Below are 24225 nucleotides of genomic sequence, written 5' to 3'. Positions count from 1 at the left end.
AATGAAAGTCAGATAATTATAAAAAGTAGTTATTAAGTTATTTATTGAATACAGATTTTTTGTTCCCTCTGAAATCACTTGTACTAAAATGTGTGGATTTTGTTAGCATCTAGAATCCTGGAATTTTTGATTAAAAAGTAGTAAGTGATATTTAATGAAATCCAAAAATACAAATATATAAGATATGAAACTGTAAGTAAAAAAAGAACATATAAAGAATCTAAATATATGTTTTTAAATACTTTACGCATGAAAGGGTTAAGCAAACAGACCTATATATGAGTAGAGGGAGCTGTATATGTACCTGGATGGATGGGGACATAATAATCACCACAACACTGGTATTGTGGTAGAAACCCATGTAGTTTCCCTCCGCAGCAAACACTCCCAGAGTCATTTACAGCTGGTAAGTAGCGCTCATTACAGCACTGGTGTGATTCTTTAAAGCTATGTACAGTCTTTTCACAACACACCTACACAAAGACAAATCAACATCAACATCATATAGACAAAACGCATTAAAGAACAGATCATGTATATAAACTGCTTTAAAAAAAGAAGTTTCTTTTAGTTCAAGGAAATTTAAGAAGATGGGAGGTGGCAATGCCTCGGCCCCTGAGGAGGCCCCACTCAGGCTCGTGGAGGTTCAGGGAGTGGTGTGGCCCTGGGGTTGCTCATCTTCCTCCTCCTCCCACTGCCAAGCTATATTTAGCCACACTTCATTGTCTATTTTGGCAAGAAATCAGGCCAGGATAGATTTTCCGACCGCATTGGGACTATAGTCTGGTGGAGTCTGAAAAATCTGTGTTGCCCCAAGCCACTGACATTGTCCTTACCTTTTGGCTAGTCTTCAAGCCTGAAACATAATGTGAAGGATCACTCGGATGCACCCCAGAGTGAAAGAGGAAAAAAACATTTTGACTATTTTGAAAAAATTTCAGGAGATCATAATGCCGTTTTTAAACCTTATTCAGCTTTGTAAGGTAGAACATTCCAAAAGCAATGGCACATTACACCAATTTCAGCAAGAAACTAGCCGTTAACAAGGGAGCATTACACTATTAAACATTTTCAAGGACAACAAAATTCTGACAACATGGGTGATGATTAGGGATTGTATTTGTGTAGCCCTCAGTGTAGAAGGCTATTGTTACCCTAGACACACACACACATACAAAAACAAGTTCTGGATCAGTCATATTGTGAAATGGTTATATCAGGCCTACACAACAAGGGAATATTGGCAGATGGCTCTGTTACATTCATTCTTTAAGACCTAGTGAATCATCTCTATTCTACGGCTGCTGTCGAACATGGTAAGCTCGTCTTTCCTGAGCTGTATTCTTTTGTGTCCGGGCCTCCAGAGCATTACTGTCTGCTCTTGAGCTGGGGGAGACGTATGGCTTGTGCTCACTTGCCAAGTTGGCAGCGTTTCAATAACATCAGGACTGCAGCAATTGCAGGAGACAAGTTAATCTATTTCCTGAAAACAACTGCAGGCATGAAAGCTTTGTGTTAAAATGCCAAAATGGCTCATTGCATCCTCGATACAGGAGTATTTTACTTAAATCTTAGCCTCTAACCCTGAGGCTCTTACAAGTAATGGTGTAAAAAAAATCTTTAATTGCCTATAAGCTAATTTAAGCTGTTGAATAACCCTAGTTAGTAGTAGATTAAACGTATTAACAGAACATTTCACGTTAAAATCTGATAAATTGCAAAAAGGCTTTGTAAGAATTGATTTGTTCTATTTAATAATACTAATTAAATGTTAAACATCTGCTGTCCAGTACTAGAAAATGTCCTGACCACATTTGAGTATGAAAATCTGTGTTAAAGATGTGATGTTCTGAGATTTTTTTTTCTACTCAGCATGTTTGTAAAGAGTGATTAATTGAGTTCCCATAGCCTTCCTGTCAGCCTGAAGCAGTCTGGCATTTTGTCTTGGATTGTTTTCCATCCTAATGTCTGATGTGAAGATGAACTGAAGCTCTTGTCCTGTACCTTGATGTTTTCATGCACTACAATGACGCCACATGGTTAGCTGACTGGGTAACTGCATGAATTAGCAGGGCTACAGGTGTTCCTATTAAAGTGGCTGGTGAGTGTATTCTTTACTGATAAGACAGATACTGTACTGGTTGGTATTTTATAGTCATGATAAAACATGGTGTGGATACAGATTATGATTATTAGTACATTCAGATGCAATACATATGCAATAACCTGCTCTTCTGGCTGGTAACAGGAATTTCCACAGAACTCCTGGTTTATAGGGCACTGTAGAAATGAGCACTCAGCCTTTGGAAGCGTGGCCTGCTTGACCTGGAGCTCTTCACAAGGCTTAAGGGCCTTGCGACGAATGTCATACCCTCCCAGGATGCCGTTTGGCCGGGCAGGTGATGACCACTCTAGTCGGACAGATCTACGAGACACAGAGCAGACGGTTTGTTACAGAACGATCAGGTATGATTACTGTTAATGTGTGATATCTTCTCTATATGTAGAATTCCTTTGAAAGAGCAAAACAAAAAATGTTTTAGAAGAGCCTAGGTTCACATTGTCTGCTAAATTTATTAAGGCTTTAGCTTATTCTTTGTAGCAGGAAAACAATAAAAGACACAATGTGGTAGACATTCTCAAATGGAGCCTTTCCAAATCTACATGATATACTTCTCCGGTTTATTCCCTATATATAAAGGCTTGGAGACAGTCCAAGTCTTTCCAACAAAGAATAATAACAGGCTTAGTCTCAGACTTCTAGCAATTGTTAGAAAGTCACTCAAATCTGGCAATAAATCATCTACTTTTAACGAGGAGCATATTTGCAACCAACCTAATGTCCAACCACAGACTTTCTCTTGTAGCCCCTTAATTCCACACTTGGAACTGGTGCCAATGCACATAAAAAAAAGAAGCATTCGCCATACATCCTAAACGGCTGTGCTTCTGCATGGCCATGCTCATTTGCATAAAGAGAGGCCTCAATTTGCCATATATGGTAAACAGTGTTCCTTTTAAAAGCCTCTTGAACCCTTTTGAAAATCTCTCGCTAGTCTCTGCTTTTCCGTTGCTGTTTTTGGAAATGTAAAGTACAGCAGCGTGAGCAGTACAAAGGCATGTAAGGTGTGTCATTTTTCTGGCTTGTAGTTGGTTGTCGATTAAAATAAATGTCTCAAGATTTTCTTTGCAATGTAGCAGTAACCAAAAACCACAGAATAGAGATAAAGTAAAACTGGGTAAACAAACTGGACTGAGGAGCTGCTCATCTTCCTCACCGTTCGATCTTTACACATACTTTTGATATGATTTTACTTTCATTTTGTCTGTGTGCACTTTGTGAGCAACAAAATCAGTAATTACTCAATTACTCTGATGGGACTGACAATAAGTGGGATGGGAGATTTTTTATAAACATTTTATTTGCACTTGCAGTTTTCTACCACTGTTCCTGAACATTAGTGGTCAGAAATTTCCTTAATTATACTCACACCTTCATGCATGAACAAAACTCTATACATGGAAAAGTGAATATGTACGCTTTATGCACAAATCATGGATATACACAGTTGATAAACAAGTCTCCTTTTATCTTCATCAGTTTATCAGGATTAAAAAACACTGCCTTGTTATTCATAGTAACCTTTTGGACCTCTACCTCATCTTCACCCAGATTTATTTTTCTCTCTCTCAGTGTCACACAGCGTTTCTATAGAGAGCTTGCTAGAATGAAAATGAAAGGTCACACATCCTGCTGTTAAGTCATCAGGGAAGAATTATACCCCTATCTATAACGCTATAATTACCATCAGTGAAGGAATTATCAATGTAATTGAAGAAAACTGCAGCTGGAGGGAGAGAAGACCAGCAAAGCCAATCCAACCGGCTGCCAAATGCACTGGCGGGCAGCAAATACTGCAGTTCACGCCGGCACTTTGGAGATAAGATTAGGTAACACGGCTTTCCAACTTACTGCAAAGTCTGAACTGTGCAGTGAGTTATAGTGGGTGAGCAGCCTTTTCTTTTTTTTTGATGCACTACTGATATTGATTTTTCTCTCTATTCATAAGCCGAGCAGAACTGCTTCTCGACAGGTGGAGAGTTTCCTGGTCAGCCAGGCTCAGAGTCGAACGTGGAGGCAGAAGCGCTCATGGTTTCTTTACGGAGTGAATAAAATGATAATACTGCAGAAAACAAATGAGCTTGCATCACACATATAACAACTAATTCTCTATACTCAATATTTGACTGTTGGCATTTCCTATAAAATGATGATTGATTTTTGTTTAGTAATGATGATTGATTTATTTAGTCTCAAGTGTTCTTTTTTTCTGTCTTACACAACTAGAATAAAGAGAAAACTGTGACTGTGGGACACACTGTCCATTACAGCAAACAGCCCATCACACACACACACACATACACACACACACACACACACAACCTAATGATCAGCATTACCATTCACACACTCTGTGTTTTTAATACGCTTGTGTTGCTTGTGTCAAGGTGCAGCAATGACCCAGTTATTGTACAAATCCAATTGAACAACAGAAAAAAAAAGCTTTTAACCCCTTCAAGAAAATTAGACATTTGCATAAGGGAAAATGAATGTTTTTTTTTGATGCAATAACGTTGACAACGTTGACATTAACAAATGCACTGTCCCTTACTACTACTACTACTACTACTAAAAAAATCCTCTCATTATAGGATGAACCCTGCTTGCACATTTTTACCTGTTTTATTCCCTACTTTACCTAATGCTTATATTCAGTCTATTCTTTTGTGTCTCATAAATAACTTGTAACATATTGCCATGGTAATGATGCAAGTCCTCCACTGTGCCAGTGACTTTATGTTTCCAGACCATAGGATGTGTTTATGATTTTATAAAAAGTCAAAGGTTTCCTTTCTTTCAACACTAAATGTTTAGAAACTACATGCAAATAATAAGATATAAAGATAAAGGAAAAAAAAACTGCAGATGATTCTTGGTGTAAAAATCAAGGGCATTAAAGCAGAGTTACCATTATATCACAGTTGGTGTTATTGCTGTCTGGCCGTTAATCCCTCGTGGAGAAAAAATAGCTGAAATTCATATGCATCTGCAGGAGCAAGTAAGCCATCAGCTGTGGCACTTGTCATATTTCAATCAGCTCTTAAGCTGAGGTGTTGATTCCGTCACTCGGGCCCCCGACCTTCCACCAGTAACGGAAATAAACGAACGAGCTATTGATTAAAGTCCACTCGAGCAAATCTAGCACGGCAAATAAATGAAGTGTTTGGGGCATGTGTAAGCCGCAGCCGGCAATGTCAGGCCAATAGATCAGATATTCTATAGGGAGAGGAAGTACAGCGAAACAGCAATATGATATGGCAGGGTAAGGAATTCTTAGTGGGGATTATGGGTAATGACAGCACACCAGATCCTGTGCCTTAAACAAGCTGAATGTGCAAATATGCTTCACAACAGGAGTGTCACAGAAGAATGATCATTACTGGGAAGAATAAGAATAAGAATAAGAGGCATGGCATAATTTCCTGTGCCTACTCTAGTTATAGAAAAAAAGTTCAGTAGGCAGGTTTCTGTCCACCGTTTTGCGCTGTTCTGTGAAAAAAGTGAAAATGTGCATAAAAATAGTTTATAAAAAAACATTATGTTTTATCATTTCCTGGTTCACGTTTGAGATGCTATGCCAAATAGTTTGTCCTGATGTTGTGCCCATCACATGGCAGGGTGCCACTGTCCAGCGGTTCTGTCCCGAAAGAATGTTGCCCTCACTCTGTTCAAGCTGGCAACCTGCACTGACTACACAGAAGTGAGGGACATTTTCAGGGTTAGTTAAAAGATTGTCCTCAAGACACGTCTCTGTGAGGCGCATGATACGAGAAATTCTGTCATGTGACACTTTTTTTTCACCATTTATCTAACACAGCAATTTTTTGGCAACATGTTTCAGTATATCAGTAATGAAATTTGATTGGGAATGTTCTATATTAGTTAACATTTCAATGCATTAAATCTTTTCTTGGATGGAAACATAGCTAGTGATTTGACCACAAACTCATCTGTAGCTCACCTGGAGCTGAGCACTCGGATGGTGGGTGCTGTGATGTCAGCTGGCATGTCCTCCACGGTTGTTAACTTTGTGCTGTTGCTCTTCACACATGCGTACACTGTGCACACCTCCACCTAAACACACATGACCAAGAAACACATGAGCCGTCAAGTTACTACTACATAACAAAGCATGACTTAACATTAAACATTTTTTTTTCTTACAGTACAGATCACAACAAAATATTTATTCTGCCATTCATTACTCACAGCTTCCAAAATTCCTGCGTCATTAGACAGCAACATTTATGAATAACACTGACCTGAACATCATACACAGTGAAAGGCTGGAGGCCTCCTAGTTCCAGGGATCCAGACGTGTTGTCAGTAGAGGTGTACAGTTGACCATCCAGATAGACAGAGTAGTGTGTAATGGCTCCATTAGGAACCAGAGGAGCTGCCCAGAGAACCCGCACAGATGTGCTGTTGAGGGTCACGGTCTCTGGTGGAAAGACTCCTTCCGGCTCTGAGTAAAGACAGAGTGTGAGAGTGATCAGTATTTAGTGTTCAAAGGAATTATGTTATCAGATGACAATTATATAACACAGTATCAATGTCATAATACATGAACATCAACCTTATTAGAAACAAGAAAAAACTTGAAAAGATTCAAACATCACCGATCATCCTCTGCTTAGTTTAGTGCAACTAAGATGGTTTAAATGTCCAATTTCACTCAAAAACAAACCTACTAAAAAATAAAAAGCACAGATGACAACTGATCTGAGGAAAAATACTGCTGCTGTTGACATGTGTAGACTCTATTTAGTTGAATCCTTGATTATATTCACAAAGTATTAAGCACTAAGTATCAATCGCACACCCACACCACACACACACACACACAGAAACCCCCTCACCTACATTTTAACCCAAGCAAACCCCATTCCTCAAAGACACTGATTCTTGCTAAATGAGGTCTCCCTGGACTTAGAGCACTTCGAAGCCTCACTGCTGAATCTTCATATTTTACTTTCTTTCCTTTTTTTCCTCTTGACAATGATGGTCAGCATGATACAGCAACTGCTGCAATGTTGTTTTAGTGAGAAAACTATCATTTATATCATTTATTAAGGATCCTGCATCCTGTGTTTGACTGCAGAACACACATGATTAATGGAAATGACACAAGAGACAATGAGAATACTGATTCCAGCCTAAGAACACAGACACATAGCATTTAGCCATAATTAATCATCCTTTGGGCAATTTACAAAAAAATAAAATAAAATAATAATTGAACAAGATTTTTAAAACTGACCTCATTTTTGCTGGACTGTCCACAGGCCAGCCTAGAAGAAGCATTTTTTTCCACTGACAGACCGACTACTCATTGTTGAAATGTCAAGTCTAGCTAGCACATTGTTCATCTAGCTTCTTTTAGCTAACAAACAGTAAGTGATACCAGGGACATGCTTTGATATACACGCCTCTGCTGTGTTCACAATAATATTGTTCTGATTGCCTCACAATCGATCCCACCTTTTCGTAATTTCTGGAAAGTTGTAGATAGTTATAAACTAATTTATTTCTTTGTCATTTTGGAATAGCTGCACAGTTGGGGGGGGGGGTAGATTAGTGCTATAAGTTTTCATGTAAGCGTGTTTTGCTTGAAATATCATTGAAGATAATATGTTAAATAAAGAGGTGTGGGGATGTATGTCTTTTATTTACATAAATGTATGTACTGGGTTTAGCTACTTCTCTATCCATTGTCAGTCATATTTCAATATAGATAAACATTAGCTAGGAAGCAGAGAATGTTCTATATCTGTATATATAAAATAGGGGTAAAATTAGGGATAAAATAGTAACTTTACTTTAAACTTATAAATTATATATATAATATTTTATATGTATAAGCGCTATACAAATAAATTGAATTGAATTGAATATATCTGTCAGGTTTGTTCACAAGCAGCCATTTTCCAAATCATTTACAGTTAGCTGTGAAGAGAAGAGAAGAGGGTCAGCTACGGTTGTGGCACTTTATAAGGGTGTGTTTTCCATGCTTGAAATATTATTGTAGTAAATAAGTAATAGTTGATTACGGGGTGCAAAGATGTAATGTGGAAAGAATGTGTTCGTAGACACATAATGGCAAGAATTATGAATATGTGTTCTGTGTTTAGACAGTTAGCTAATGGTTTAAAATAAATGGCAGTGCCCTAAACTCTACACCTAAATGACAAATGCTATGTGGCAAAACCTGTCTTAACTAATCCTGTTTCTTTTTATTTTTTTAGAGAGCGGGGGGATTGAAAGGAACTACTGGTTTAATAAAATAGTGAAAGACAATCTCCATAATACATAATATGAACAATAAAAAGGAGGTAAAAGATTTAACCTAGTTTTTTAACCAATGAATACTCACACTGTTGCATCATTGATATATTTCAAATGAAAATGTGAAGCTGTAATCTCCAGCTGTGTAAGATACTGAAAACATGTGACATGCAACATGTTGAGTGTTTGCAAACTTGCTGTTCTTAATTGACAGAGGCAGAAAAAGCACAGTATGCTGGCTGCATTTCTCTCTCTCTCTCTCTCTCTCTCTCTCTTTCTCTCTCTGTGTTTTGGGGAGGTCCCAACAGACGGTTTGTGGGTAAATTGAATCAGTCCTGACGGAGCGTGGTGGGAATGGAGTACTGCACCAGGGGGCGGGAGGTTAACTGAGCCAGTCTGGGGGATTCTTTCTGCTGCCTACACTGGTGCTTCCCAGTGTCCTACAAAGCACTGTATTCTGCTCTTTTTTTTCCACAGGCTTTCTTGCTCACACTCACACACATTTTATTTCCTAGCTTAACATGACACATGATTCAGTGCTAGATGAACATCTTGTGAATTTTGTGAAAGGGCACTGAAAGACATGAGGATAGGGAGAGAGTCATACTGCAGCTTTGAATGAGGAAATAATGATGTGTAATTATGTATCTTGATCTAGCCTGATCATCAGTAGTACAGGAAGTAATGGTAGAATACCTGCAAAGTTTTGAGTATTGAGTGCATTTCAGAGTAAATTAATTTATCTGTGAGTCTAATATGGCCATAGGTATTTGTCAGGGTAGTAAAAAATCATAAGGTAAACGACAGACCCTGATGTCCCATCAATGGCAGTATCTCATACTCATGAACTTGAGGCTTACTTTAACACAGAGTGCTGGTTCATCATGCTGAGCAATTGGTGTGTAAAGCTGGGGTATAGCAAAGAAGTGGCACTGAATGTGCAAAAGGATGGCAAGGATGGCTGCCTTGTCAAAATTAAAGGTCCATCCTCCATGCAATACAGCTGGACAAGTGCCTGATTCATATCATGGTACACAATACATCTGGCCGGGTTAATTCTATATTGAAATAATTTCATTGATAGCTCTTACAGATTATTAAGAGGATGTTGAAGCTATATAAAGTCTAATCTAATATAATAATATAATAATCTAATATAATAATCTAATCTTCTGTTTAAGATAGGAGCAAAATGTCTGATGCGATATATTGCCACTAAGTGGTTTATTTACACTAGCACACATTGACCATGGAGTTGGCCTTCATAGAGTCTTTTTTTCACTAGTCTTTTTTCTGCCAATACAAGGTGAGAGTCACTGAAGAAAGATTTACTGAAAATGTGAACAGATCCTGACTAGAACACTGAAATGAGGATACTGAGTCTGCAGGGTATCATTTTTAGAGATTCACCGTCACACATGGGTCCAAACAAATCAGGTGCAAAGTCCAAGCCACTTGGCTATACTGTAGAAGTTAAAAATATGTAATGTACGGCTCATTTTAGGTCTTTCTTTCTTCAACAATTAAGGTCAGGAAATATGTGAAAATTGCTCTAGAATTGCTCTAAAATTGCTCAGGTCTAGACATACTCCCGTATCAGGAAAACTGTCTGCTGTGTGGATAGTCCAAATGACAACAAGCCATACAGAGCCCTGATCTGGAAGCTTTAGGCCAAAAAGTCATTATGGGAGGAGCCATTTGACACCAGAACAGACTGTACAGTTCAAGTTTAAGTCATGGAGTATGTAAGCCTATAGCTGTGCATAACAGCCCTGGAATTAGGTGGATGCACACCTTCACATCTCTGTTATGGCTGAGAATGCATGCAGCTCTCAAACAGTAGATGTGCTGCAATTTCACAAGAAGGTTGTTCATTCAATTGGGGACACCAACCTCAGAGCAGTGAATCTGTTTAAGAATTCACAACCAAAAATGGGGTAGACAGGGTATAGACAGACCGTCCAGGATGCATTGGTGCATGACTGGCCAACCGGCCTTCCCACCATAGTTATTGTTATAGATGACACTGTTGGACATTTGTGTCCATATCTCTATGCTTGCAGGTGAGAATGTACCCAGGCCAGAACTTAAGGAACTGTATATGTGTCATGAAGATGTGACTCTCAGCTAGTGGGTCACTAACCAATTGTTTGTTTACCCTGGGGAGCATCATTAAAGGACTTTAAAGACATCAGCCAATGGGTAAAAGAAGTGATTTTGGAGGCATACTTGAATACAGGTTTAGGGCTCCATTTTTCCATTAAGTGCCATTCAATGAGTGCTACAGCTAATCAGGTAGGGACTCAGTAGCTGTGATCTCTGTGGCTCATGGGGTACTTCTGCTTATAGAAGTGTTCCTAGGGAACACAGATTATGATATTTTATATTATTTACATGAATAAAAAAGCTCCCAGTACACAAAAAGTGGAATGTTTACTTCCATTAATATTGTATTTAATGTATACAAAATATCTAACAAATGCACAAATTTTTTTTTTTAAATCCGTTAAAGGTTCATGCTTAATAATTTGTAGATAAATGTATTAGTGACTATTATTATTGGTTATTCAAAATTCTTTATCACTACTACTTTCTTTTCTACTATATTATTTACCTTGTAATCAATGGTCAGTTTCTTACTTTTTTTATACCCATATTGTTATAGCAGCATTAATATGTAGCGCAGGTCATCATTGTGATTATAAACTATGCTTAGCAGTCACAAATATCACAGGTGGAGAGAAACCATAAATCCCACTGTACAGTTGCTAACAGTACTATTCTCTCTCTCATTGCCTCTTATTGCCTCCCTGTTCATAACGTTTCCACTCCGGCAACATTCACACTCAGCGAGACTTCGCATGCCTTCCTGTCCAACTTCTTAATTAAGGCTCTCTTAACATGTACATTATCCGGTGCCTTAATATGATCTGCAAGTTCAATTGCAGTTGTTAAAGTGGGCTGCCCTTTAGGCTGTAAAATAATGAAATTACCGGTGAAAGCGCTTAGCTAAATGGCCCGTAACTTTTATTTGGGAGATAATGATTATCTAATGTTTTTAATGTGGATTTTACTATGTGAATAGGATTAAGAGAGGGGAAAAGTTATGACACACTGCAGGGAAATGCTCCTCGAACCCATTCCAGACTGGATTAAGGTAGACATTTCAATCGGACTCAACGAGGGGTAACCTGCAGTGTGCTGCTTTAAGTGTGAGTGTGTGAGCGTGTACAGGTGTGTGTTAGAGTGTATGCAGATGTGTGAGTCAGAGCATAAGAGAGAGAGGAAGTTATCTCTAAGCGAGAGAGCTTAATCTGATACCCATGTTATCGGTGAATCAGTACTTTTACTGCGAGGGAGAGGGACAACTTAATTACTATTGATCACAGTACAGAGGTCGGTATATCAAAAATTTTTGGTCAAACACAAATGTTCTCTGCACGCCTCTAGAGAACGGAGAGCAAATATTTAATCAATTCAGAGATCGGTCTCAGCTGCCTTTATCTCTGTGAACAGGTCTGACTGAAGTGATGTGAGGACGGCAGACTGATGGAAATCACAGGAAAATGTTTTTAAGTGCTGACAGCAGGACTGAAAATAGTCAATGCAATCAGCAATCCAACTGCCTTCAAATTTCTGCATCTGCTAAAAGTTTCTTAAAGCAGACCTTTAAAAGAATATATGGGAAAAAAACTTCAGTAAAGAAGCAGAAGCAGCAGTCTTTATTTTGTCAAGTATAGATTACAGCACAGTGAAAACCTTTTTTTTTTTTTTTTTTTTTACATATTCTAACTTAGGAAGTTGGGGTCAGAGCACAGGGTCAGGCATGATACAGTGCCCCTGGAGCTGACAGGGTTAAGGGCCTTGCTTAAGGGCACAACAGTGGCAACATTACAGTACTGGTATTTAAAAACCCAACAACACAGAGCCTTAACTGTTTGTGCCACCACTGCAGACAAAAATGTTACATTAACTACAATGTATTTAATAAAATATTAAAATATTACAAAATAATAAAATATTACAAAAAACCACAAACTAGCCATATCAAAATCTTCATCTAAGACCTATATGCAGTATATGAGGCATAATGTTGTCAAGTTCTGTGGCATTTTGTAAAGCGTTTTCGTATCTCTAATCTAGTGGTTGACCGTAATGGGTTTTTTAATGGCTGATACAATGCTTATATCTAGAAAGCAGTGTGGCCGACTGGCCGTTACGAGGCCGATATAGCAAATTTAATTATGAGATAAAAAGAAAAACAGTGAAACTAAATGGAAATTTATTGTGCATAATATTTATAGAATATTCTTCGAAGAACATCAAAAATATTCACTTAAGAAATTTATACCCATAAAATAAACAGGTTTTAATGCAGTTTCTTTATGAATCTTTTAAAACATCCACAAAAATGAGAGACGTACAGTGCTGGGTCTATAAAGTTCCACCTTAGAGGATTTGTTTTCTCTGCAGCTATCTAGTACTTTAACAAACAAGTGATGACGGGTCTGTCAGTAGCTTGCTTCACATCTGAATAAGTTAGTCAAAAGTCTGGCTTAGCACATAATGACTAAATTGGAATATTTACTGGTTCATACCAACAATTACAAATCACAAATATCGTCTGATATATCAGCCTTGGCGATATATCAGTCTACCACTACTCTAAACCATAGCACTTCAATAGAACTGGTGTATTCATTTATCAAACACACCATACAATCTTTCTTGTTAGTGGTCTAGAGTTTGGAAGAAAAAAAAGAATGACCTATCTAGACCAGGAAGTGGGTTTTGTATTGATATGGCTAAGGAAAAGACACACAAGAATATTGAATTGTTCATTCGAATATGAACGGGCTGCAAGACTGATAAATTTGAAAAGAAAAAGATTTTTTTAAATTTTCATTGCTTTCCTGAAAAAGCTAGAAGAAACAAAACAGAATTGTTAAACTGGGCTACCAATCTCTTTTAACTCACCCCCATCTGCAGTAGAACATGTGACCTCTGGACTGGTGATGTTGTGAGCTCCATTAGACAAGGTCAGAGAGAATGTGTACTCAGTGTTGGGCTGAAGGTCAGAGATCAGCACCGAGGTCACAGTGGGGTCAAGCTGGAGTGTTTGGCTTTCCTGGGTGGAACTGACTGTGAGATAATAGAGCTCCACTTTTCCCTGCAGATCCTGCAGAGCTGCGAAGAGAGGGAGGGAGAGAGGAAGAGATACAAAGATGATACTGAGAAACAAGCGTATAAAGGACACTTTGTGTATAAGGTTAATGGCAGAAAATGCTTTAAAAAAGAAAGAAGAAGAAAAAACGTCTGTAATCATACTTTCATAATGAAAATATTTCTTGAAAACAATAAACATTACAATTTAAGAAATCATGCAATTTTTTCTGAGCACATCCAGTGATGTATTTATTTTGAAAGGCTCTGGCAGCTCTGAAATTTTTTTTTCTGTTGAACATTTGTTGAGTAGACAGGACAAATGATCACATCACTATTTAATAGTGTAACTGCTCCCCTTTATGCTTAGTCTTTGGGTAGAACAGCCACTGTCAGTGTTAAATATCTGTCCATGTATTAAAACCCCTTGAATTCTTAAAAGCCATCTCACTGGGTGTGGTCCAGTTAAGCAGAATGGCTGTGTGGTTGATGGTCTGAGTGGACACACTGGTGGCATGGAGAGGTGGGCCAGCCAGAGTAACTCCTGAGGACACCTCTCCTGAAGCATAGCCCACATCATTGTACACCAACAGCTGGTATTCATACCACGTGTACCTGCAAAAACACAAAAACATCACCTCTGCACTGACAATAATAATTAGGAAACTGTAAAGCTTTAAAAAAATCTTTTGTAAAACTTTACATGATACTACTGTAATAGAAACTACTGCTAATACTACAAAAAGAAGAAGAAGAAGAAGAAGAAGAAGAAGAAGAAGAAGAAGAATAATTAATAAATCAATGAATGAATGAATGTTTCAGTTTATTATTTTAATGAAAATTCTTCTGGTGCTGTAATGTCATGCACAAGACTATGAGATGAATAAACAGCATGCATTTACTTCATAATCTAGAAAAAAAGAAGACAAAAGAGAGGAAGGTAATATGCAGATGTCTTTGAGTCTGCTACAAATACACACACACACACATACACACGCACGCATGCACACAGAAAGATTAGTGCAAAAACAATTTAATTCTTTTGGATATTTGCTTAATGTATCTTTGAGCTGTATTAAAAAGATGGCATCAGAGCGCAAAACCAGGTTTGTACACACTGGCAGCGTTTGCATTAAAGCTAATTTTGGTAATCTCACCTGCTAAGGCCTTTATCTTCGTGGAACAATTTGTCTCCTGCGTAAACATGGTACCAGCGATTGAAATCTTCAGGGGGACGGGAGGCCAGGGGCTGCTGGGTTTTCCGTCTCAGCAGCTTGTACCTGAGGGCAGGAGAAACGGCCCAATAAATCACAGCCTGCTCAACTCCCACAATCCTCTTGCTGTTTCAGCCTTGCCAGTTACCCCCCACTCCCACCCCACCCCTTTTCTCTCACTCTCTCAACAGTAATGCTAATTTTGCCCGTAATCATGAGAGCTGGGCTTAATGTGCTCTTCATAAGCCTAGTTCAACAAACAAGGCATTGGAGGGAAAAAGGGTCATGAATATTAATGGTCAGACATGAACACAGAGCTTTATTTACCACCTAATCAGCTCAAAAACAGACTCACTTATAGGGTGAGAAATAACAAAAGGCTGTTAAGCTGTATTTTAGCCTTGCAGTGTAGATTGTTACTCTGCAGTATCATATATAACTCCCATTAGCAGTACTTCTGTAAGGGATTATTCAGTGTTTGGGGAATGTGTGTGCCATTTGAACTGCTTACTGTCACTTGCCTTTGAAAAGCAGCTGAAATTCTTGCAGTATCGTAATCTATGGGCGTTATAGCAGGTGATAAACTGGAGGCTTACACCATTATTTCAGTTGTTTAGAATCAATAGTTAATATACTGACAGTGGCATTTTTCTGTTCTAAATATTATACAGATAAAAATAAAATTTCCAAATGTACATACAACATACTTGATATTCTGGATTTATAGATTTAATTACCGTATATTTGGGCCATTCGGCCTTGACGGTGGGTGCCATGACACAGCCAGGAAAGATTCACTAATGGCGATGATGGAAAGTGCTGGAAGCCCCTGCGGAATTGTGGGTAATGTAGTGACAGGAGTAGGCAGGCTCTCAGTGCAGCCTCCAACAAAGCCCCCACCCCCTGAACAGGCCAGAATGGTCACACTGTAGTTAGTGAATGGCTCTAGGCCGGTGATGGTCCGGTTAAGCGTTGAGGTGTCAGAGTGGGATATGCGTGGATCTGGCATCCGGATCTCGTAACGTTCAATTTCTCCGTTGGGAATAAGTGGGTCTGACCATGTTACCTATATTAAATACATACATACATTCACATAATTAGTATTATGACTAATATTGTAAAATATTACAAAAAAGCATAAACTATAAAAAGTTTGTGTTATTTGGAGCAGAGAAAATAAATAAGAATAAAATCATGAAACACCAGTAATAATAAGTGATAACAGCTGTCTTACTATTGGAGTAAGCCTTTTTACATGCTTCTGAAGGTTTGTGTCAGTTGTTGTGAAGGGCTTATGCGCCATGTAGCTTTATGTACACCACCATTAAGTAAAGTGCTACAATTTATATACTACACACTTAGCTGAAGCGTCTGAGGTCAGGGCCAAATTCCAGGCCTTGGTCTGAGATTGCTGTAGTGAAGACTTTTACCCGGAAACACAATGCTCTTTTCATTACGTTTAAAACAGGGATAATGCTGTCACTATCTATAATGAAACTCTGATGAAATTGCACGAGGAAAGGAAAGAAAAGGAAAGGAAAGTGGCGGGCTTTATCAGGCACAAGTCAGCATTTTAGGGCAGTACACTGAGAAGGATGCTACAGCGGAATGTGAAATTAGTTAATGTTTTTGAGCCATGCTTTAGTTCATCAGACTTTCAAATAGTGTGTATCTCTCTCTCTTTCTGCAAAGAAGAAAATCCAACTAACAATTTAAAGCCTGCGTTTCAGAAAAAAGCATAGACCTACATGTCTGAAAACCCCTTAGACACACTTTTCATGTTTGATATTAAAATCATGACTAAAACGTGCGAGCCGCAGAGCGTGAATGAGGTGAATGCTTCTCCTTTACCTCTGAAGTTTCAAGTCCAAAGATCTGACCAAGTGGTGTCAGTTAAAACATTGGAGAGTTGAAAACATTTGCACAAGTCACTCCAAATCACTGGAATTCATATCCTGTTTCATGTGGGAGATAAAGACTGCCCTTTTTAGCATATTTATGACTGACAGCTGACTGATACTAACAAACTCTGAAGTTAAATCTCAACACTGGGGTGCAAAAAGTGTTGGGAGGTCTGGTGATATGATATATTGGGAGTAAAATTGCTAGATATTATGGAAGTGTCAAAGTACAGACAATTAAAAATTATAACATTCCACAAACTTATTTATGAGCAACAATAATCTCTGTAAAACAATAAGCAAAATAAAACCCCAACCAAACAAAAAAAACCCTTAAAATAGCCATAATGGCTTTCCAGTTTCCCCAATCCTTCTGACAGCCATTCCTCTCCTTATTGGTCTGTACCGCTTGTAAGGATGCATGCTGCGTTTCTACATGGCAATACAGACATTATGACTATCTGCATGACAGTGAGTGATATTTCATAGATTGGAGCAGAATCCCAGAAGAATGACACTGAATCCTTAAAATAATGAAATAATTAGCCCTTTTCTTTCAGAAAAGAAGATCTGTCTAAAGACAATAGTGGCGCAGAGTAGCTTGACAGGAATAAATGCACTTCATATGCTAATGACAACAACTGTTTTGTGCGCTTTTACATGTGTAAGAACTCTTATCCAGTTATATACGGAAATGAAGCGGTTTCCAAATTAATAAAATAATAATAGCATTAAAATAAACCTGGGGTTAAGGGAAATGAATTATTCACACAAGTTTATGCAAATGCATTTTGTTTGAAGTGGTAAGCATTTCTACTCAACATCCTTGACACTGAAAGACAGAAAAAGAAAGCGAGAGAGAGAGAGAGACTAGCTGAGCTAGAGTGATGCTCTTTGAATCCAGCTACATTGTTCTCTTGTGCATTGTGTTCATTCAGGGCTTCAGACGGCTCACACCAGGCTGCTTAGAGATTTGTCTGTGGTGTCTTCTGAATCAAATAAACACTTTTAGCTAAGGGAAGGTAAGACAGCGATGCAAGTATGTAAGAAAGTGTGCATGTTAATGGAGGTGAGCCGTGCACTGATGGAAGTTACACAATATGGCCAAATCTGGTGGACACATTACTCTAACACTCATATGTGTTTTTTGAACATCCCATTACAGATCATTTGTTTGCTATTATATAATATATAATAACCTCCAATCTTCTGGAAAGACATTTCACTAGATTTTGAAGCCACATGAGCATTAGTGAGATCAAATGTTGATGTTGGGTGAGGAGCAGTTTGTGCAAGAACAACATATGGGTGTGAAGGTCAGGGGTTCACATACTTTGGGCCATATATCAAGTGTGGTTCCTGCTTGACTAGAATGAATACCTTCACCCACACTAGCATCCACTTTGCAGATAAGATTGGACAAAACTGTTATAGACTTTCTGTCTTCTAGACAGAACCATAAAGGAGTGCTTTATCTTGAGGAAAAAGTTCTTCAGGTTGCCTTTTTTAAAAAAAAAAACAACAACAAACAAACAAATAAAATAGATCTTGATAAATAAGCTTTTCTTAAGTTGTGGTTAAATGATTGTGGTTAAAAATGATATTTACAATAAAGTTACTTCAATTAAAGGCTTGAGTTCTTTCTCACAGATTTTCTGTACGAGTTCAAGGTCTCCACATAGACATTTTTAAATACCTAACCTTTCCAAAGCTTACTATGGTTGGATCAAATCAGAACTATTCTAACCAAATTAGATGAAGTGACTAATTCAGATAAACATTTTTGACATAACTAATTGCTAATGAAAGATTAGAAGAAAATGTGGTTTAATGTTGGCAGAAAATTTCTTAAAATCTTCATTCACATTGTCATTCAGATCTACCTATGCACATACAGAAGGCTACCTGGACAGACTCGGGCCCGGGCACCAGCACTCTGGGTGGCTGTATGCCTGCTGGCCGTGAAGGTCGGGTTGTGACCTTTTCCCACTGACTGTTGTTGGAGCCTCCTTGCCTGGTGGTGGCGATCACCCGATACTCATAAGTGCTCCAGGGACTGAGAGACGCTGAGCTGTCCAGGTAGGTAAGAGTCTGGTTAGGGATTGTGGTGGCCACTGTGGAAATCTGCTGACTGCCATTAACTCTTCGCTCCAACATGTAGCCCTCAAGCGGACCATTGGGATGAAGAGGCGGAGCCCAGGTCACCAGGACAGAGGTGGGTGTATCGGAGTAGAGCCGAGGACTGGTCACACCCTCTGGTGGGGCTGCAGGTGTGTGGAGTGTGTGTGAATTAGTCGAGAGGGTGCAGCCCATCTTAGTACATGCCTCTAACTGGATGAAGTACTGCTGGTAGGGCGCCAAACTGGAGAGCGTGAGGCTGGTGGTGTTGGCAAGCACGGTGGTGATGAGTTGGCTGTTCTGGTAAATGTTGTAGTGGGTAAGGATGCCATTAGGGCGTGAGGGAGGCGACCAGGAAATGGTGGCATTTCTAGGGTGGATCTCATACAGCACCGGTGGGTCTACAGACTCAGGGCCTAAAGAACAGACAGAAGAAAGAATCAAAATTCTAACGTTGACACAATATTGGATCTTGAACAAGTGCACACTGTAAACAAATATATTTGTCGATGTATTCAATACATGTTATTAGCAACTTCTATCTCCAAAAAAACTATAAATAAGATTGAAGAAGTGAAGTAAAAAATGTAGTGCAGAATCTGTGATGTTTTAAAGGAAATCAGTGAAGTCTTCTGACTGGTCATTTTCTCAGAGTGGTTAGCAGAGAACAGCAGCCAGGACAGCAGCGCACATTGCCAAAAAATCCTCATGGATCTCCAAGTTGAAACAGCTTGGGTTTTTCATAATTACACACACACACACACACACACACACACAACACACAGCCTCCCAAAAACATGCACATGTTTTCTTATACAATAATAAAAACCCCATTCAGCCTGATAGAGGAAGCCATTTATAAACAAACTGATACTTGTTAATATACACCGATCAGGCATAACATTATGAGCAGTGAGAGGTGAAATGAATAACACTGATTATCTCGTCATCATGGCACCTGTTAGTGGGTGGGATATATTAGGCAGCAAGTGAACATTTAGTCCTCAAAGTTGATGTGTTAGAAACAGGAAAAATGGACAAGTGTTAGGATTTGAGCGAGTTTGACAAGGGGCAAAAATGGGAATGGTGAGAAGACTGGATCAGAGCATCTCCAAGCCTGCAGCTGTTGTGGGGTGTTCCCGGTCTGCAATGGTCAGTATCTATCAAAAGCATCCTTTAAGTCTTGTAAGTCCTTTACGTCCTGTAAGCATACTTTAAGTCCTGTAAGTTGCGAGGTGGGGCCTCCATGGACGCATCACTTCGCAACTTACAGGACTTATCTGCTGCTAACATCTTGGTGCCAGATACCACAGCACACCTTCAGGGATCTAGTAGTCATCTACAGTAGTCATAATGTTTTGCCTGATCAGTGTATGAAAGAAAGTTACAGATAAATACAACATTAATACAAGTTCAGTTACTTTCTATTGTATGTGCCAGGTTTAAAGCTTTAAGAAAAGTAACTAGGAAGTCAAAAAAAAAAGGAAAAGCTGGATAGCTAAAATAAGAAGTTCCGGTGTGGTGTGTTGTGTGCGTCCTCTCCGCCTGACTCTCTAGCCTCGGGTGTCTGATTGATATTTAGGCCCTATGAAAGCTCATTTGCAGGTAATGTTTTCCTCCTACATTTACGTCCCACAGTAGCAGTGGTAATGGCGAAGTAGCAAGGGCGAGCCTGATCAAGGTGACTGGCTCACGCTCTCTCATGCATGCTGGGCTGCTGATGTCTCCCCACAGATGGCCCACTTCCACCTCCCCATCACCACCTTGTCCCACCTGAGTATATGGAATGAGCTTTAGGCCCCAGAGCTTGGTACTGTACGTACCACCACAAAGCTCAAAACTAAATGAATAAAAAAAAGCTACAAAGTCTCATGTTTAGCAGAGGTCAAACTGAATATGATTGACTTTTAAAAAAAGGGAAGTCCCAATAAACATTTTCTTTTAATTTGTTTCATGAGCATAAAGTCCTAAAGCCTCTAATAAGACCATGCTAATTATCATCCAAGGATTTTAAGTGCTACAAAAATGAACTTACAGAGGTAAGTTTTGCGTGGTGTAAAGAAGGGGGTCATTACTATAGATTCTGCCCCAAACTCCTCCCTGCCCCCCCCCTCCTGATAAATAAACAATGCACAGATCTGACCTTTGGGTTAACAGGTTTTTATGCTTGCTCCACTCAGCACTCCAACTGATTCAATTACCACAAAGGTTCAAGAGCTTCCATGAATACTGAAAAAGCCCCCATCCTACCCCCACCTCTGACACTGCTTAAAAAAACTGCAAATGTACCTGTGCTGGCAAATCCAATGCGTCTCTCTGGAGAAATTCCTTAATTGTTAATAATTTTACCACATGAGACAATCAAGTCACCTTGAACGCAAACCCCTCCTTTGCTTCCTTCACCCCGATCCAAACCTCCTCTGCTCGCTCTCTAGCCTCGCCTCAGTCTGTAGAGGCAAAGTGTTATTTAAGCTTTACTGGTCTGTGTTAAATTTCGCAATTTGAAGGGCTGTTAAGTTTTTCAATTGAAATTTCATTTAAGATGCAGGTGCTTTTGATTTTATTGATGCTTTACTGCTCTTGGGGCGCCTGACGAGAACGCGGTGCAATAACACCAGGCTGCCTCCATCAGGGCGTCGGCAGAGGTGGCTGTGATCGCAGGACGTTCGGGATACTTAAGCCCCGGGTCTTTCCTTGGACAGCAGAAGGGGTAGGGGTGGGGGTGGGGGGGCAAGAGCGAGAGCCACCAAGCTTTAAATTACATTTATAAGGATTTGGTTAGCATAAGAATAACACAATCAATTGACAAGGCATGAAGGTAAAGGGGTGGGAAAGGAAAAGAACGAGAGGGTTATTTTTAACATTGTGGATGTCTTTGTGATGGGAGGATCGCTTTGAAGGTCAGGATTGCTGATAAAATCTAAAAAGAATATAGGGTAGGGACACTAGGAATCAAGCAATGTGGTAGTCAAAGTACATTTTAGTGAATTTGTAATGATTCGCATCATCTCATATTAGTGTCTCATATTAGCGTCTCATGTGAGTGAAAATCGTAACGGAGCAAATCTGCTGAAGAAAGACCATCTCTGAAGGAACAGGATAAGACAGAAAACTATTTTGTCTCTGAAAGACAAGAAAGAGTCTTTTCTTTCACGGATTGATGTGGTATGATTTCCACCCTTAGGGGGCTAGTGGGGTTTATTACCAAAATTGTGCTTAACATACAATATTACACTTTGATGTCTTTATGTTAAGAAAATGTAGCAATGTTGAACAAAATAACATGCAATGGAATTTAGATGAATTAAATTCTTAATTCCTTGCCTTGCAGAGAAAATGATGACAAGTATCAAGTTAAAAAAAAATACAAAAACTAGAATGGTAAAAGAAGTCAGTCTGCCTAAAAATGTCTAAAAAAACATTTCTTATGGAAAGAAAGTCTTTCTTTGATCAAATTGTTGAACTGGTGAAAATTGTTGAACTCAGTTTGTAATCAGACCCAATTTTTCCAAAATGTTCACGATGCTCCTAAGCTCTCACATCATCATCATCATCATCATCATCATCATCATCATCATCAAAACAATGGACAGTATTACAGAAATATAACAAATGAGGATGTATTAATCTATCCCTAATGAGCAAGCCAGAGGTGATGGTGAGACAGTGCGAGGAAGAAACCTTGAAAAGAAAAAGGGAACCCATCCTCATCTGGGTGGCACCAGATATCAATTATGTAAGCAGGAAATACATTTTAGATTGAACATGAATTGTATTTAAGTTGTCAACTCTTCATTGATGGACATTTGAGTGCCTTGTGACTACTACAATCCAAAGGCATCTTCAGTGTTACACATCCACAGATTTTCCTGTGAGTTCATCTTCAGCAGCGGCAAGTGATTTCCAATTGATGAGAACTACTATAGTGGGATGGATCAGGCAGGTCTGGAGAGCAGAAGGGGTCAGGATCAGTGGTACCTCAGGTGTAGCATCAATGGAACAGAACTGACTGAATTAATCAGAGAACAAAGAGACGGTGATGATGAGGCTTGTGTTTTAATGTGGCGAATGTTTCATTAGACAGATGATGAGACAGACTGATAATCAGACGGAATCATTTCTCATTATAAACTGTACAATTTTTTTTTCTTCCCCTTTCTCAGGGCACCACACATCCTGCAGTAGATGCAAATTACAAAATTACAAAACACAAGAGATCTTCTGCGCTGTGTTTGCACATGTGACAGGCAGGAGACAAAGGGAAAGCCTACATGCTAAAGTTTATGTTCACAGGACTGGCTGTCAAGTCAAAGGAGAAAAACTTCACACAAGGAATTACATTAAAAAGACGGTTATAAAATTTTAATTGAAGGATAAAATCAGAGGCGAGAGATCATCCTGAATACATCAGACACTCATACATCTCGACTAGAAAAGTTTCAGTCAAGCCACAGCTTCTATTCTATGGAAATTAGAAGATACCATAAATTTACAACTTGCCATTTATAAGAAATATGAATCATGCTAGAAAATAAAAAAGATGTTTAAAAACAAATACAACAACAACAAAAAAAAGACAATTAAGCCATAGTAATTATTTGTGATTAGCACTAGGGTGTGAAAATGTAGGGCAGCACAGCCTTCACCTGAGTGTTTTGAGCATTGGGGAGAACAGAAGGGAACTCTCTCTGGGGGTATTTCTAATTTAGAGACAAGAAAAGTTATTGCTGCTGAGAGGGGGAAAAAACCCAACAGAAAATTAGACATACGGTCCGCTCCTATTATTTTACCTTGCTCGTCCTTCCTCTCCCTTGATCATATGCTATCATTACCTTGACAAATCTCTTCAATTCTTTCCCGCTGTTAATTTACTGCGGCTTTTCCTGCAACTATTTCATGATGTGTGTGTGTTTATTTATAACCTGTTTTATACGGGAAATGTATAAACTGAACAATTACTTTGTTTTATGGCAAGGTTTACTTGAACAATTTGTTTGCATAAGGTGTACAAAATTTTCATTTGTGTTTTTAATAAAGGCAATTTTGTATTTTAATACTGGAAAATGACACCTGGTCCTTCTTCATTATTAAACTTGTCCATTTTCACTGATCCTGTATGCGCTGTAGCCTCGGGTTCCTGGTCTTGGCTGGCAGGAGTGGATGCTGTTGTAGGTCATCTGCCTGAAGGTTCTGTGTGTTGTGCATTTTATATGACATGCTTTTCTGCTCAACATGGATGCAAAGAGTGCTGGAGTTACTGTAGACTTCCTGTCAGCTTGAAGCACTCTGGCCATTGCCTGATCTCTTATATCAAGATTTAGTTTCTATCTGCAGCACTACCACTCATTGTTTTTTTGGGGTTTTTTTTTGAGAAAAGTGCAGACTGTTGCATGTGAAAATCTTAAGAGAGCAGCCGTTTCTG

At 38.9% G+C, this 24225-nt stretch overlaps 1 protein-coding gene across 1 annotated transcript in view; it reads right to left on the bottom strand.

Moving 5' to 3' along the window:
• Nucleotides 1-24225, bottom strand: part of ush2a (Usher syndrome 2A (autosomal recessive, mild)) — a 214114-nt gene that overhangs the window by 57191 nt on the left and 132698 nt on the right. The window contains exons 41-49 of the mRNA XM_058398879.1: nucleotides 18591-19219; nucleotides 15522-15850; nucleotides 14728-14850; nucleotides 14022-14185; nucleotides 13385-13594; nucleotides 6385-6587; nucleotides 6084-6196; nucleotides 2227-2425; nucleotides 305-473 (exon numbers count right to left, since the gene is read on the bottom strand). Of these exons, the coding sequence (XP_058254862.1) occupies nucleotides 305-473; nucleotides 2227-2425; nucleotides 6084-6196; nucleotides 6385-6587; nucleotides 13385-13594; nucleotides 14022-14185; nucleotides 14728-14850; nucleotides 15522-15850; nucleotides 18591-19219 (2139 nt within the window). The remainder of the gene's footprint in view (nucleotides 1-304; nucleotides 474-2226; nucleotides 2426-6083; nucleotides 6197-6384; nucleotides 6588-13384; nucleotides 13595-14021; nucleotides 14186-14727; nucleotides 14851-15521; nucleotides 15851-18590; nucleotides 19220-24225) is intronic.

Source organism: Hemibagrus wyckioides, linkage group LG09 (assembly GCF_019097595.1).
Source record: "Hemibagrus wyckioides isolate EC202008001 linkage group LG09, SWU_Hwy_1.0, whole genome shotgun sequence".
NCBI lineage: Eukaryota > Metazoa > Chordata > Actinopteri > Siluriformes > Bagridae > Hemibagrus > Hemibagrus wyckioides.
The sequence above is the reverse complement of the archived record's forward strand: the minus strand, read 5'-3'. Positions and strand labels throughout refer to the sequence as shown.